General features: G+C 41.7%; 1 protein-coding gene across 1 annotated transcript; it reads left to right on the plus strand.

Moving 5' to 3' along the window:
• On the plus strand, positions 1–13,098 carry LOC142184271 (NTPase KAP family P-loop domain-containing protein 1-like). The gene is made up of 5 exons (XM_075259046.1): positions 1–58; positions 4,417–4,557; positions 6,152–6,283; positions 7,343–9,111; positions 12,397–13,098. The coding sequence occupies exons 2-5, from the start codon at positions 4,545–4,547 to the stop codon at positions 12,706–12,708; spliced, it is 2,226 nt and encodes a 741-aa protein (XP_075115147.1). The 5' UTR covers positions 1–58; positions 4,417–4,544; the 3' UTR covers positions 12,709–13,098.
• The last annotated feature ends 864 nt before the right edge of the window (positions 13,099–13,962 follow it).

The following is a 13,962-nucleotide window of genomic DNA, read 5'->3' on the forward strand; positions in this document are numbered from 1 at the left end:
AGAAAGCTGCTCATACTCTGAAACTCTGAGACTAGTACATATGAAGACAGGCAGCCTGGTGAGTAAGCTGCTATCCTTACATAGGATTGTGTAGATGGTTATATATATATATATGACGATAGACATATATGTGTTCTACGTGTGCTCCAGTATGGCACCATAGAGCACTTGCGGATGGGAAAGGCGTAATTGTATACAATTCAATGTAGTAATCGCTGGCCAGGTTCCAGGTGCTTGCAACGCCACTGCTGGTGCGGACATGTAGGATTCCTACCTATTGTCAAACATGTTACATAAATGATATAGTCTTGTGCACCATACTGTATGTTGGCGGTTTAGTTACTAATAGTTCACTTAGTATGGCCATATCATTCAGTTCACCTATAGTTCATCCGCATACCCTGTTTCTGTCTAAATCACGAGAGCTAAAATATAACCTTGAAATATCTCACTACAATACTGGGCTATGTGGAAGTCCTCAACTCGAATTTGTCTCAAAGTAGATAGAACTATAGAAAATACTATATAAAGAAAATAATCCTTCATAGGAATCACATTTCGGGTGATTTAATAACAGTAATAACTTTTATAACAATGAGTACAAGGAGGTAACTGTTCACCGTACCCCGGCTTGCCCGGGTTCAATGGTCAACACATCTAAGTCCTCACAATTTTTGAAGAGGAACAAAATTTATTGGATACTTTAAATTTTTTTAACAAATAAAAAACTGAAAAATTGGGCGTGCAAAATTATTCGGCCCCCTTGCGTTAATACTTTGTAGCGCCTCCTTTTGCTGCGATTACAGCCACAAGTCGCTTGGGGTATGTCTCTATCAGTTTGGCACAATGAGAGACTGAAATTCTTGCCCATTCTTCCTTGCAAAACAGCTGGAGCTCAGTGAGGTTGGATGGAGAGCGTTTGTGAATAGAGATGAGCGAGTAGTGAAATATTCGATATTCGTTTCGAGTAGCCCCTCAATATTCGACTATTCGATCGAATCCCATTATAGTCTATGGGGAAAAAATGCTCGTTTGAGGGGAACCCAAATTCGACTAAGGAGAGTCACCAAGTCCACAATAACTCCCCAGGAAATGATGCCAACACCTCTGGAATGCAACTGGGACAGCAGGGGAAGCATGTCTGGAGGCATCTAACACCCCCAAGTCCCAGGATTACCCCACTATCACATCCTATCAACTAGACACTCCAAACTCAATAGAACCTCTATGAAAGTGGGAGAATATTTGGAAACCTTCTTTCCTCCACAATAGTATGGACAGAAACACAAATTTAAAGCTAAAGAAACATTAACATGCACCCCTTTAAATCACATTGCCCATGACAACCACAGATGGAATAGGCAATGGGAAATCCAACAGCCCTCACCCATAACTGTCATTGTGAGTGTGTGTGTGTGTGTGTGTGTGTGTGTGTGTGTGTGTGTGTGTGTGTGTGTGTGTGTGTGTGTGTGTGTGATGTGGTGAGACCTCCAAAAATTACTTTTCTGGCCCTTCATGTGAGCCCTTCCAAATTAAGTTAGAGGCCCTTAAGCTGAGCTACCAGCAGAGATTGAGGCCCTTGAGGTGACTTGAGCCTTTTACCAGCATAGTTTTAGGCCTTTTAGGTTAGTTCAGCCTTGCACCAGCAGAGTGTTAGGCCCTTTAAGTTAGTTGCGCCTTGCACCAGCAGAGATTTGTTGGCCTTTTGGGTGAACTGAGCCTCTAACCAGCATAGTTTTTGGCCTTTTGGGTGAGTTGAGCCTTGCACCAGCAGTGTTTTACTTGTTGGCCCTTGGGGTGAGTTGAGCCTTGCACCAGCAATGTTTTATTTTTTGGCCTTTGGGGTGAGTAGAACCTTGCACCAGCAGTGTTTTTGGCCCTTTGAGTGAGTTGAGACTTTAACCAGTAGAGTTTTAGTTTTTGGCCCTTGAGGTGAGCCCTAAAACATTAATGTTTTTTTTTTTTTTAACTATTTGTTAACGGTGAAGGTGGTGGTGTTGGGGGAGGACGAAGTACTTGTGTGCTGGCACAGACACATGGAACTGTGTCTCGTCGGTACTGTGGATGGGACATGCTGGTTGCGGGTCCACAATATCTGCTATCCACCCAAGCATAGGTTCCTGGTGCTCGGGCTTCGTCAGCGGGGTACTCTGCACCCTGCTTGATGTTGTGGCACTGCTGGCAGCCCCTCTCCAGTAGATAATTGGATCCGCAGTCGAGCTACTGCAGCCTGGATCCCGAACTGGATTTCCTCGTCCACGTCCCCGTCCTTGTCTCCTTGTGCTAATGACGAGCCCCTCTCCAGTAGCTGGACTGTGGACTGGATCCCCAGCTGGATTTCCTCGTCCACGTCCCCGTCCTCTTGTGCTAATGTTGAGGGGCACTGCTGACAGCCCCTCTCCAGTAGTTGAACTGTGGACTGGATCCCCAGCTGGATTTCCACGTCCATGTCCCTTGATGCTACCCTGACGCATCTTTAAGGTTCAGTGTATGTGCACTGTTCCTGCAATGTAGCTCTGAAAAGAGCTGTTGATTGTAATTTTTCCTGCCTAGCAGTGTCTAAACTCTATCTCACCCTCAATACAATGTCTCTCCCTATCTCACCAAAATGCATCTGACACGAATATGGATGCCACTATTCTTATAAATCCAAGGTCACCTATTTTAGCCAGCCAATGACTTTTTCCTATTTTTTTTTATGCCTACATTTTCCTGCTTCCTGTGCCACCTTCCCTGCACAGTTATTGGTGGAAAAAAAAGCGCCAGGGAAGGTGGGAGGGAATACGAATTTTTACTGCAATTACCGCGTGGTATTCAATTGGAATCGATTATCTCGAATACCTTAAAATTCAATTGAGTATTCACTCAATCGAACGGTATTCGCTCATCTCTGTTTGTGAACAGCAGTTTTCAGCTCCTTCCACAGATTCTCAATTGGATTCAGGTCTGGAGTGTGACTTGGCCATTCTAACACCTGGATACGTTTAGTTGTGAACCATTCCATTGTACATTTTGCTTTATGTTTTGGATCATTGTCATGTTGGAAGATAAATCTCCGTTTTCTTTAGTCCTCATGGTTCCCAAGGAATAAGTGTTATTAGATTCAGTACTGTCACGTGGGTGATCCTGGCTTTCTGCTCCAGCCCAAGACCAGGAATGGTGGTGTAATCTAAGAAATGTATTTGGGTCTGTTCTATGATCTGTATTTGTTTAGAGGGCCTGTGTGTATTTGGGGTGTCCTTGGCTCTGTAATTTTTTTTGCAGGGTTCTGGAGTCTGTATTTATTTTCAGGTCTCATCTGATTCTCTATTATGGGGCTTTGGGGTTGTATTATGCAATGTATGGGCACATGGCTCATGTACATTGTGGCCATATGTTAAAAACACTTTTTGGAATCTTGTAACCTGGCGTTGCCACTCAAAACTAGCTGTCTGTATAGCAGGATCACAGAAATCTCAGATCTAGTCGGAAATAGTGATTGGGGTCAGGTGAGGTGAGTCGTTGTACACTAGGAACCCATCCACCCATTTATCCATTCCCTTATGTAGACCATTAGTGATGTTTCCAATAGAGGGACCTGTCACTTGGAAACCTCTATACATCTAGTGGTCTTGACTGACACCTTAGCATAATTTTAGCTTAGTTAGCCTTGACGTGGAGCCCTCAAGAGAATGTCAGTCAAGATGGAATGAGCGTAATAAGAGCAATTACACTGTTATTCTATATTACTCCCAACACTGCCCAAACGTAGACTCCTTACTGACATCTGCAGTTCAGGTATGGTGGATTTTGGCGCATAAAAGTTGGTGCTCGCTCAGGTTCTGACCATTCATCATAGTTACTTGGTTTCTGTTTCACGCAGTAGAGACTCGGTGTCATTGTCAATGATCATAGACAACTCCGATCACAAACAATCAAATTCTCAGGGCTTGTTCACACATCTGCATTTCATATCTGGCATTCACATTCATTTCAACTTATTCATTCATATAGATGACGTCCATGTATTTCTATTTTTGCTACTACATCACACCACTGCATGTCTATGAACCCAATTCATGTCTACAGACCTAAAGACATTGACAAATATGGAAATATTTGGAAAAAAATGGTAATATCCTGAATATATATATATATATATATATATATATATATATATATATATACACACACACAAAAATATACATTAGGTATTGCTGCAACTGTCCTGGCTCTGACTGAGTATAAAGGTAAAGTATCGTTTATTGCCCGGTCTAATTTCCTGTACACCATACAAAATATTAGGTGGTGCCATTAAAAAGTACACATTGTCCTACAAAAAAATGAGTTCTGTTATCCTAGAATCTATACATATCATATCATAGAATATATACAAGTAAGCAAAACTAAAAATAATGTATTATATTTGTATCATAGAAAAGAGAATAAAAAGGACTTGAGAACTGAACTCCTGATAGGACCGAGAGTTCAAGTTACTGAGGATTTCTTCTGTTTTATATAGGTATAAGGATCTGTGGGAAGGTCACTGATCATAAAGCGATGACATGGTGTGCCCTGGTAAGGAGACGCTGCCTTCTTCAAAGCTCTTTTTCTTGCATTCTCCACCTTTTCTTTGTTTATCCTCGCTCCTATTACCGTATTACTCTGAATCTTCACTTCTCCATGTCCCGGCACATCCTTACCTTTACTCATTTTTACTAGACTGTGTTAATATTCTCCAGCCATTGGACAAATGTTATCTGATCTGCTGTACATTACCCCTCACCTTATCTCCACTTCCTCAATTATTAGACACATGATAAACAGGTATGGCTGGTACAAAAGTGCACACACCTGGATTTCCATTTGTATCCACCAATGATCCCATAAGTTTTTTACAGGTCCCCATACACATTAGAGAAAAGTTCATCGAACCCACATAGCATGGTCAGTTATCTATGTGTATGGAGTCCTTCTGACTATGACCTGACAGATGATGCCCAGTTCTTCATTCCCCTGATATACTGAATTTTAGCCTTGATTCCCTTTCTTAAAGGGGTATTCTCATGACGCTTGTTCACTAACCTGCAGGCTGTTGTGCTCTCTTCACTTCCTGCTTTTCTCGGCACATAGGTGGGCGGGGTTTCGCTTGCACGGGATTGGTTGTAAATGAATTACCACAGTGAGAAGCTGATGTAGCAGAGCTGGATTTGAGTCAGTTTGCATTACATACAGAGGTAACGGACTCCCTATCTCAGCCCTTATCAGCCAAATTCAATTAAACCGACTGATAAGAGCTCAGAAATCCCGGAGGTCTCTGAGAAGCTCCGCTACTTAAAAGACCAAACAGCTCAGAGCTGCTCCCAGACCCTCCCTCCCTCCCTGAGAGCAGGCAGCTACATCACTTGACAAATGAGCAGATAATCCCAAGGGCCATAGAAACGAAGTGTAAACAATGAAGTGAATAAATTAAGATAGCGGCCAAACAGCAGTTTTGATAAAGCAATGTATTTAGGAAAAGTCTTAAATCCACATAAACTAGCAGTATAGATAGGATCCTTGTGATGGTACAATCACTTTAATCTTCCTGAAAACAATCTGCAGCTAGAATTGCATCGCAGTGACTTACTCCATTCTTCTCGGTAAAATCGCAAATATGAGCCAGACTGAGCTCATATGTGTATAGGGGAGTCAGGTGAAATACCTGCTTTGTCCAGCAGCTATTGAAGGTTTATTGACACTTTTGAATCCTTTAAAATTTGGTTTAGTGCCATACACACACTACAGTACAAGATACATTTGAAGGGGTATTACTATCTTGCCATCTAGAGCTAAGCCAAAAATAGACTGATAGATGGGCGTCCCACCTCTGGTACCCGTATCTATCTCAAGCAGGCAGCCTTGGCTGTTTTTGGCAGTCCCACACAAGTAAATGGGGAGACCATTGTGCAGCCCTGTTCTTGAGATAGGTGTGGGTCCCAGAGTTGGGGCCTACATTTGTTAGATATCCTGTGGCCACAGCCATAAGAGCCAAGAAGGGAATACCAATTTAAACTGTTAGTTTTATATGTCCTCATAGAGCAAATGGATGTCATAGAGAGTCCTAGGAGAATTGTTTCAATGCTTAGTGCATGGATTCCAAATTATATTCTTCCTTACTCTGTTCCTCAAGGCTTTGAGACAAAAGATGACGTCTACTGCTACTCTCTGGCGAAGGCCTTGTATTATGTTGTAACCCCTGTGACAGTCGGGTTTTATGCACCATGGGGTAGACGCAAGGATTTCCTTCTCAACAAGGTTGAATGTGAGTATATGACTTGCCTTGTCTGTTATTGTTGGCCTTCTATAGTGGGGACAATATCCAGTAACCAGTTATAAAAGTAACATGTAAAACCATACGCTTCATCACACCTTATACTGAACAATCCTAATTAAGAAGACTATAAACTATGGAGACAAAATTTGCCAGGACTGACTATGCAAAAATATCTCCTTCCTTTTGGAAGTTAATTCCATGTAGATCGATGTCTAGTGACATTGTCTGGGATTAAAGCCAAACCAGATCATTTCCTCCAAAACACAGAAGCATCCACAAACACATGTTTTAGGGTTATTTTCCCCTTCCTATTAATAAACAGGGTACTGCTTTGGCTGGATGAAGTGATGGATGTGGGTCACAAGCAGTGGCGTAACTAAAGTCTTGTGGGTCTCGGTGCAATCTTTTGTCTGGGCCCCCTACCTCATCCCTACAGTGAATTCTTGATAGTGATGGGTACGGGTGCTAAGGAGTTTAATTCACCTTAATGAGGTTAGGGTAATCTGTGGGTCTCCTTGGTTTATGGGCCAGATGAAAGCTGCAATCTCAATACTAATGCCAGTTGTTATGGGCCCCCTAAGGCTCCTGGGCCCTGGTTCGACTGTGCCCTCTATACCTCAAGTTACGCCCCTGGTCAGAAGGGGTACTATGTCTCCTATGGCCGACTGCCTTTGCGGAATACAATACACTGTGTACGCGTCATAGAATGGCCTACAAAGGCCAGTCTCGGTAAGGAGTACCTTCTCTGACACAAGACTAACATCAAAGGGGTTGTTTGGGGGACTCAAGGACAATATTCTTTTAATAAGGGCTAGAATAGGTAAAAAATTGATCCCTTCCACTGCCCCGGTCCACGTTGCTCTCTACTTTCTAGTTCCTGTCTCAACACTCAGGAAATGGCTAGAAATGCCCACTCATTCTTAAGACTCTCGCCCCCTTTAGAAACACAGAGTTGGATGACATTTTTAGTTTTAGTTACATTTTGTAAGGGAAAAACATAGGAAGCTACAAAGAGACATAGAATTTAATTTTACATTATATTTGCAGCCTACCTCAGTTTCGAAGGAAGGACGAAGGATCAAGAAGAAGCAGAGAGGACAGGATTACGGACAAGAAAACCCACAGGAAAAGATCTCATCAAACTCATCTTTCTTATGATATTTCACAATCCAGTTATTACAGAAACACACAAACAGAGAGAAAATATACGTTATTGCTTCATCCGCTTTAGTGCATGGGAATATGCCGGCAGTGACCAACTTTGGGCTGGGTTGGTTACCACGCTCTGCGATGGAGTAGAAAACTGCTTTGGATTGACTCCTATTAGTGTCTATCGAGCAGTGGGAAGAAAAATTAAAATTATAGATGCCCCACTCAAACAAGAATGGGTTAGTAAGACTTTCCTATGTATCCCACTTTGGGTTGCTACTTTGCTGGTGATCATCGTTGGAATTGCTGTGGGTGCCTTGTTCTTAGTATTTGGCTTTCCATTTGGTAATCCAACAGGAGATATGTTGGCTGCTGCTGAAGGTGTTGGGGCAACTGTGGTTGGCATATCTGCAGCAGGAGCGATCAGAGTAGCCATTGTGGTGGTGAGAAATGCCATTATCACTCAGAAAGGAAAAGTGCAGCAAAAAATGAATCGAACGGATATGAGTTCCCAGTTGGGTTTCATGAGTGATGTGAAGAGGGAAGTTAAAATCATCACCCGTTACCTCCAACTCATGGAAGTCTTCCAAAGGCAAAAAATTAAAGTTGTTCTTGAGATCACCAACTTGGACAAATGTATGCCAGACAAAGTGGTTGGGGTTCTTAATGCCATGAATATCCTCCTCTCCGATCCAAATGCCCCATTTATTTCCATTTTGGCTGTAGATCCACGCATCATCATAGATTGTGTTGAAAGCTCCGTACTCTTGAAAGGTATGGCCAACAATGGCTATGAGTTCCTAAACCGTATAATAACATTACCATTTTCTATCCCAAAAATGGACTCTGAAACGAAATTATCCATTCTACGAGGTATTACTGAAGGCAAAGCTGAACTAGTTAGAGATATGGATGACGATGTAACATTTGATATTGACATCCCAAATGAGAAAGACTTCCTTTTGCGCCACCGAATTACCCCTAACAATGATGTTAATTTCAGTGATATTCCATTAGAAGTAAGAAGCTCAAATGACGTATTGGAGTCCAACACTTGTTTCCTAGAAAAAGGACCGAAGACAAAAGCCTTAATAGACGAAGCCTTCAGATATCTTTTTGAAGATAGTATGAGGGAATATATCACTGACAACGTTGTCCATATCAGAAGGGTGATAAATACTATCACCATAACTATCCGACTGATGATTAGGGAAGTGCCAAGAACCCAAATACAACCTCGCAAAGTTACAGAATGGGTGCTACTGGCTACCCAATGGCCATGTCGCCTCACCTGGATCTTGCAGTGCATTGAAGATGAGCAGCAAATGAGATGCCTCAGTGGGCAAGGAACGAACAGTGATTACTCCAGAACTTTCCTCTGGGATGTTTTCGAGAAATCTTTAGAGGAACTGGATGCAATAAAGACAAGCCTCAAACAACTACTTGAATTGGATGGAGATCCAGAGATCTTCCATCATTTATTATGTGACAAATTTACTGTGAAGGATGCCAACTTTTTTCTGCCATTTACTGTTAACTTAGACTACTCCATTAAGAGACAAATGGAACTTCTAAGAGGCAGCAATAACATGTGGGAATCGAAGAAGAGCCACCGTCTGACCATGCTGTCTTTGCTGAACATGAGTGTGGATGAGGTGTGCAACGAAGTAAGTGTCTGTCATTTACTATTGAGAAACAGCATTGACATATAACGCACTATAACTATGTAAAAGCAGGAAACAGCAAAAAATATGAGTAGTATCAATGTCTATTAGGATATAATACATACAGTCTGCTTTAACGTTATGTCACTGCACCATGAGGGAATCCTTGAACATATTTTCTGAAAAAAATCAAAAAGTTTAAGTGTCCTATACACTTTGGGTTGAAAAAAAATTCCTAATTAGGTTCAGTTAAAATGTATGTTTTATTTAGCTCTAGTAGCTTTTATGGATTTCATTACATTGCAAGCAGCAGAATACTCATCTATGGTAAATCCATCAAACTCTCCATGCAGTCCCACTCTCACCTTTCCTGAAACTAATATAAACTCATCTTTCCTTTTGTTTTTTCAGATTTTAGTATAGATCAGCTTCAGGAGAGGTGAGAGGAACTGTAGACAGCCATCAAACAGCTTGTCTAACAGATTCTGCACAGAATGGCACTCTGTAGCTTGCAATGTAGTGGAAGATATGCAAGCAAAATTTTTAATCAAACCCAGTTGGGAAAAATTGGAAAAAAAAATCAATACAATCTTTTTGCCATATGTGCTTTAATCTTTTGTTCTCTTGAACGTTTGATTTTTTGGCAACATTTGTGGCATTAATACATTTTGTAATATACTTTATTATTGGATTTTGGCTCCTTTCCATGAAATCCTATGTTGAAATCCACGTCTGTCTCTTCTGGATTCTCAATGGAGGATGTGTGTACATTACAATATTTATTAAAGGGATTCTACCATTGAAATTAATTTTTTTGGCGATCACACGTCAGAATAGCTTTTAGAAAGGCTATTCGTCTCTTACCTTTAGACATGGTCTCTGCTGCGCCGTTCCTTAGAAATACCGCAGCGATGGGGGTGGGCCCCAGCGCTGAAAATGCGATGGGGGTGTCCGCACTGCTGCTCGAAAACACGCTCCAGTGATGCCTCTATCTTCGGCTGGATCCTTCCCTTCTCTCGTCGTCTTCCTTTACGTCACCTCCGACGCCTGTGCAGTTGGCTATGCCAGTGAGACACCAGCAGAGCCGAGTGCGCATGCTGGCCGGCGGCCATTTTTGGGAGGCCACTCCTGTATTGAACTACAAGAGCAAGAGTGGCCTCCCAAAAATGGCCGCCGGCCGGCATGCGCACTCAGCTCTGCTGGTGTCTGACAGGCAGAGCCAACTGCACAGGCGTCGGAGGTGACGCTAAGGAAGACGAGGAAGGGGAGGATCCAGCCCGAAGATAGAGGCGTCGCTGGAGCATGTTTAAGAGCAGCAGTGGGGACGCTCCCATCGCATTTTCAGTGCTGGGGCCTGCCCCCATCGCTTCAAGAGAACTAATTTGCATACCGGTAAAAAACGGTATTTCTAAGGAACGGCACAGCGGAGACCACGTCTAAAGGTAAGAGACGAATAGCCTTTCTAAAGGCTATTCCGACGTGTGATCGCCAAAAAAATTCATTTCAATGGTAGAATCTAGAGATGAGTGATAGGGACATATGGATCCCTCCGTATGTTGTAGAGGTCCTAAGTAGATAATTAATTAACAGGCCTAGATGGACTGCAGCCATTCTTCTAGGCCTGGAGAACTGATTCAGACAGAAAATGGTGGTGTATCAAAAGAGTTCTAATTTTATTGTAAGAAAAAGGTAGTTTAAATACATTACAGACAAAGAGCTGGCTTGGCTATTCTAATCAGTACAACATGATTGGTCATAGAGATATAAGACAAGCCTGGCACATGACTATTGGCTGAGGCTCATTATAATCTGCATCTCATTATAGATTTCCACACTGGGATGGACTTTCCCATGAAACAAAGAAGGATTCAAAATACTTATGTGTGAGCTAACATCCCAGACTATGTCTATATGTATATATCATGGCAAAAGAGATAAGATGACACGTTCCATAGACTCTGTGTCTATACACACTCTAAGTGACCTTCATATACCATAAAATATGACAGAGTGCCCAGATACCATAAGATTAATACTTTTGTTGGTTATGTGTCCATACATCACGTAAAGGAGATATGAGATATACAAAATCAGCTGCATCTTCTCAAAATGAGGCCCTTGAGAGATAAGGATTAGCAACCTATGCATTAACGTTCATTATCACATTCCTTAAAGTCTAACAAGGGGCCTCCTTGACTTAAGCAGAAAAATACATACTTATACAGTTTATATGTGAAAGAGTACAAGATGGCTGCCTAAATACAAAGATGGAGGACTTAACTCTAACATGAGCGAACACTGTTCGGAACAGCACGCTCCCATAGAAATGAATGGAAGCGGCTGGCACGCGGGGGGTTAAGCGGCCGGACGCCGGCAAAGTCTGCGTGCCAGGTGCTTCCATTCATTTCTATGGGAGCGTGCTGTTCGGAATGGCTGATCCGAACAGTGTTCGCTCATCTCTATTAGAATCCCTTTAATGATACAAAATCTGCTATAAAATCAAAAGTTGCTCGAAAGTTTAGTTACACTTTAATAGTGCAGTGTTATGCTGTGTTATGCGGGTTCTCAGGAACTCTACGATTTCAGGATCACCCAATGGCCAACATTGTTTAAATAACGCCCTTTCTTATATGGTTTATGGTACCATCATAAAGCAGGTGTTTTCAGCTGTGTAAATGCAGGGTCAGAAATCTTCATCGCTCCGGCTATTGTGAAATTGATCCTTCTGGGAGTTGTAGATTCATATCCGCAGTGCTGAAGGTTGTCGACCCCATAGGATTAGTTCACCTAACTATTCTTTCTTTGTATTGTTTTCCATATTTATTTCTCATCATAATTTCAGTTGCGGTGTTGTTTATGTACATTTGTCTATTTGCACGTGTCCATAAGCCCCATGCTAAAACTGTGTCCCCTTGGCATACACTGGCCCTATATGTGACAGCATATGTTTTTCCCATTGTATAGGTAAAGATAGTCTACTCAAGTTTCCTATTATAAGAATTACAGTAAAATTTTAAAAAGTATACTTTTTTTTTTTTTTTTAATAAAATTGGAATCAATGGGCGACATCAGCCCCTATACAGTATATTGGCCAAAATCTCCATTGGCTTAATGAAGCCAATAAACCAGTTGTAAACAGAGCCTAAGACTGATGAAGAAAAATGGTAACCCTAAAGATCAGATTATTGCCTCCTACCTCTACCTACCCAGTACTGGAACACTATATTACCCCAATACCTGTCATGTCTATCCCATATAAAATTCACACCTGTATTTTCTTCTTTTCAGCTGCACAAACTAGGTTTTCGGGACGAGAATCTCCAGACGTATAAGCAGAGGGTTAAGGAACACAACCTGAATGGCCGAGCCCTTGTATACAGTGATAACAATGAGATAAAAGACGCCATGTGTATGGGCCTTGGAGACTGGACACTCTTCAGCGTGTACTTCTTAGGGGTTCTTCCCCCACCTCCTGCTGCCCCTGCCACTGCCCCACTTATTGGCAAGCAAGAAGCTGTCAAAGTTGGTTCTGGATCCAAGGAGAATATCTTGAAAGGGAGCCGGTTATCTCTGTATCTATCAAATGATAATATCTCTTAAGTCGAGAAGAAAGGACTCTTCTTCAGTTCTGTCCAAAAAGTTCACACGATCTTAGAATTCTGACTTTGTGGTTCTCTAAGTTATGGTCAGTGAAACCAATGGCTGCCATATTACATCCTCTTGGAACTGACCTTTCTTGATCTCCTGATATTTAATATCATAAACAAGTTCAGGGATAGGTTTGATAAAGACAGTCAGTGGTCTATGGAAGAAATTATGTCAAAGACTTCACCATAGCACTGTGGTCCCTGTTATTTACACATTGACTGTATTTATATTGTTTTTGCAAATTAAGAAGAAGATCTGCCGCCATGAGTACTAACTTTTAGAATTACCTTCTCAGCAACCGACAACTGGTGGATAAGGGTGGAAATACTCTTGAAAGGGTTATCGTATAAAAAGTGTTTATCATCTATCCTCAGAACATGTGATAAACATATGATCGCAGGGAACCCCAATAATCACTAAAACTGGAGTCCGGAGCCCCCCATTTTGGGGTAGGAATTGAGTTATGTGTGACCTCTGCTTCTTCCACCCTATATAACAGGATGGGGGCCTAGTGGTCAATGGGGTTCCCTAAGTGATACTTTTTTTTTTTGTGGGGGGGGCATAACAATATAATGGAAAGTGAATATATTTATTACATGATATCCTAAGGACTTGTGTAATGATCAATATCAACAACACTATTTATGGAAGGAGTACTACATTTGTAATAAAATGAATGATGGTGCGACTTCCTAAATCTTATTATTTATTGTCTTATCCTTCTTATTTCATCCTGCTTATACAGCAGTCACAAATCCCCCTACACTGTGAAGACGTTGTCATAATCCCATACCCCTATATAAAGCACAAAAGAATTACGGTAATTTCCATTAACCTATCAGTAAGTTTGTGGCGCTGGGAGGGAAAGAGACTACAGGGACGGAAACCATAAGAGTGGGAAAACGTACAAACTCCCTGGTGTATGGCACTAGTACTTTGCCCCTTGAGTAGTCATATGCCATAAAATGGTGACACAATTTATGACACGGTCTGGGTACAAGAGTATACGTAAAGATGAGGAGCTGACATTGTAGAGAGGATTCATCTGCATGAGGAAACCACATACAATAACTGGATCTGTGTCCTTATCTTCTGGATGGGTTTAGTGGGTACAGCTTTTCCTAGGGGAGACCACAAGTTGGTGAAGGGAGTCTAAGGCCAGTTCTAGAAAATACATTCCGTATATATAGTGGCTTTATTCTGTTC

The sequence above is a fragment of the Leptodactylus fuscus genome, chromosome 11, assembly GCF_031893055.1.
Source record: "Leptodactylus fuscus isolate aLepFus1 chromosome 11, aLepFus1.hap2, whole genome shotgun sequence".
In the NCBI taxonomy this organism is placed as follows: domain Eukaryota; kingdom Metazoa; phylum Chordata; class Amphibia; order Anura; family Leptodactylidae; genus Leptodactylus; species Leptodactylus fuscus.

Bases quoted from the DNA above. Each gene is read 5' to 3' on its own strand.
- LOC142184271 (XM_075259046.1), top strand. The intron at 6,284-7,342 runs GTGAGTATATGA...TTATATTTGCAG, and splicing joins CCTTCTCAACAAGGTTGAAT to CCTACCTCAGTTTCGAAGGA. The intron at 9,112-12,396 runs GTAAGTGTCTGT...TCTTCTTTTCAG, and splicing joins TGGATGAGGTGTGCAACGAA to CTGCACAAACTAGGTTTTCG.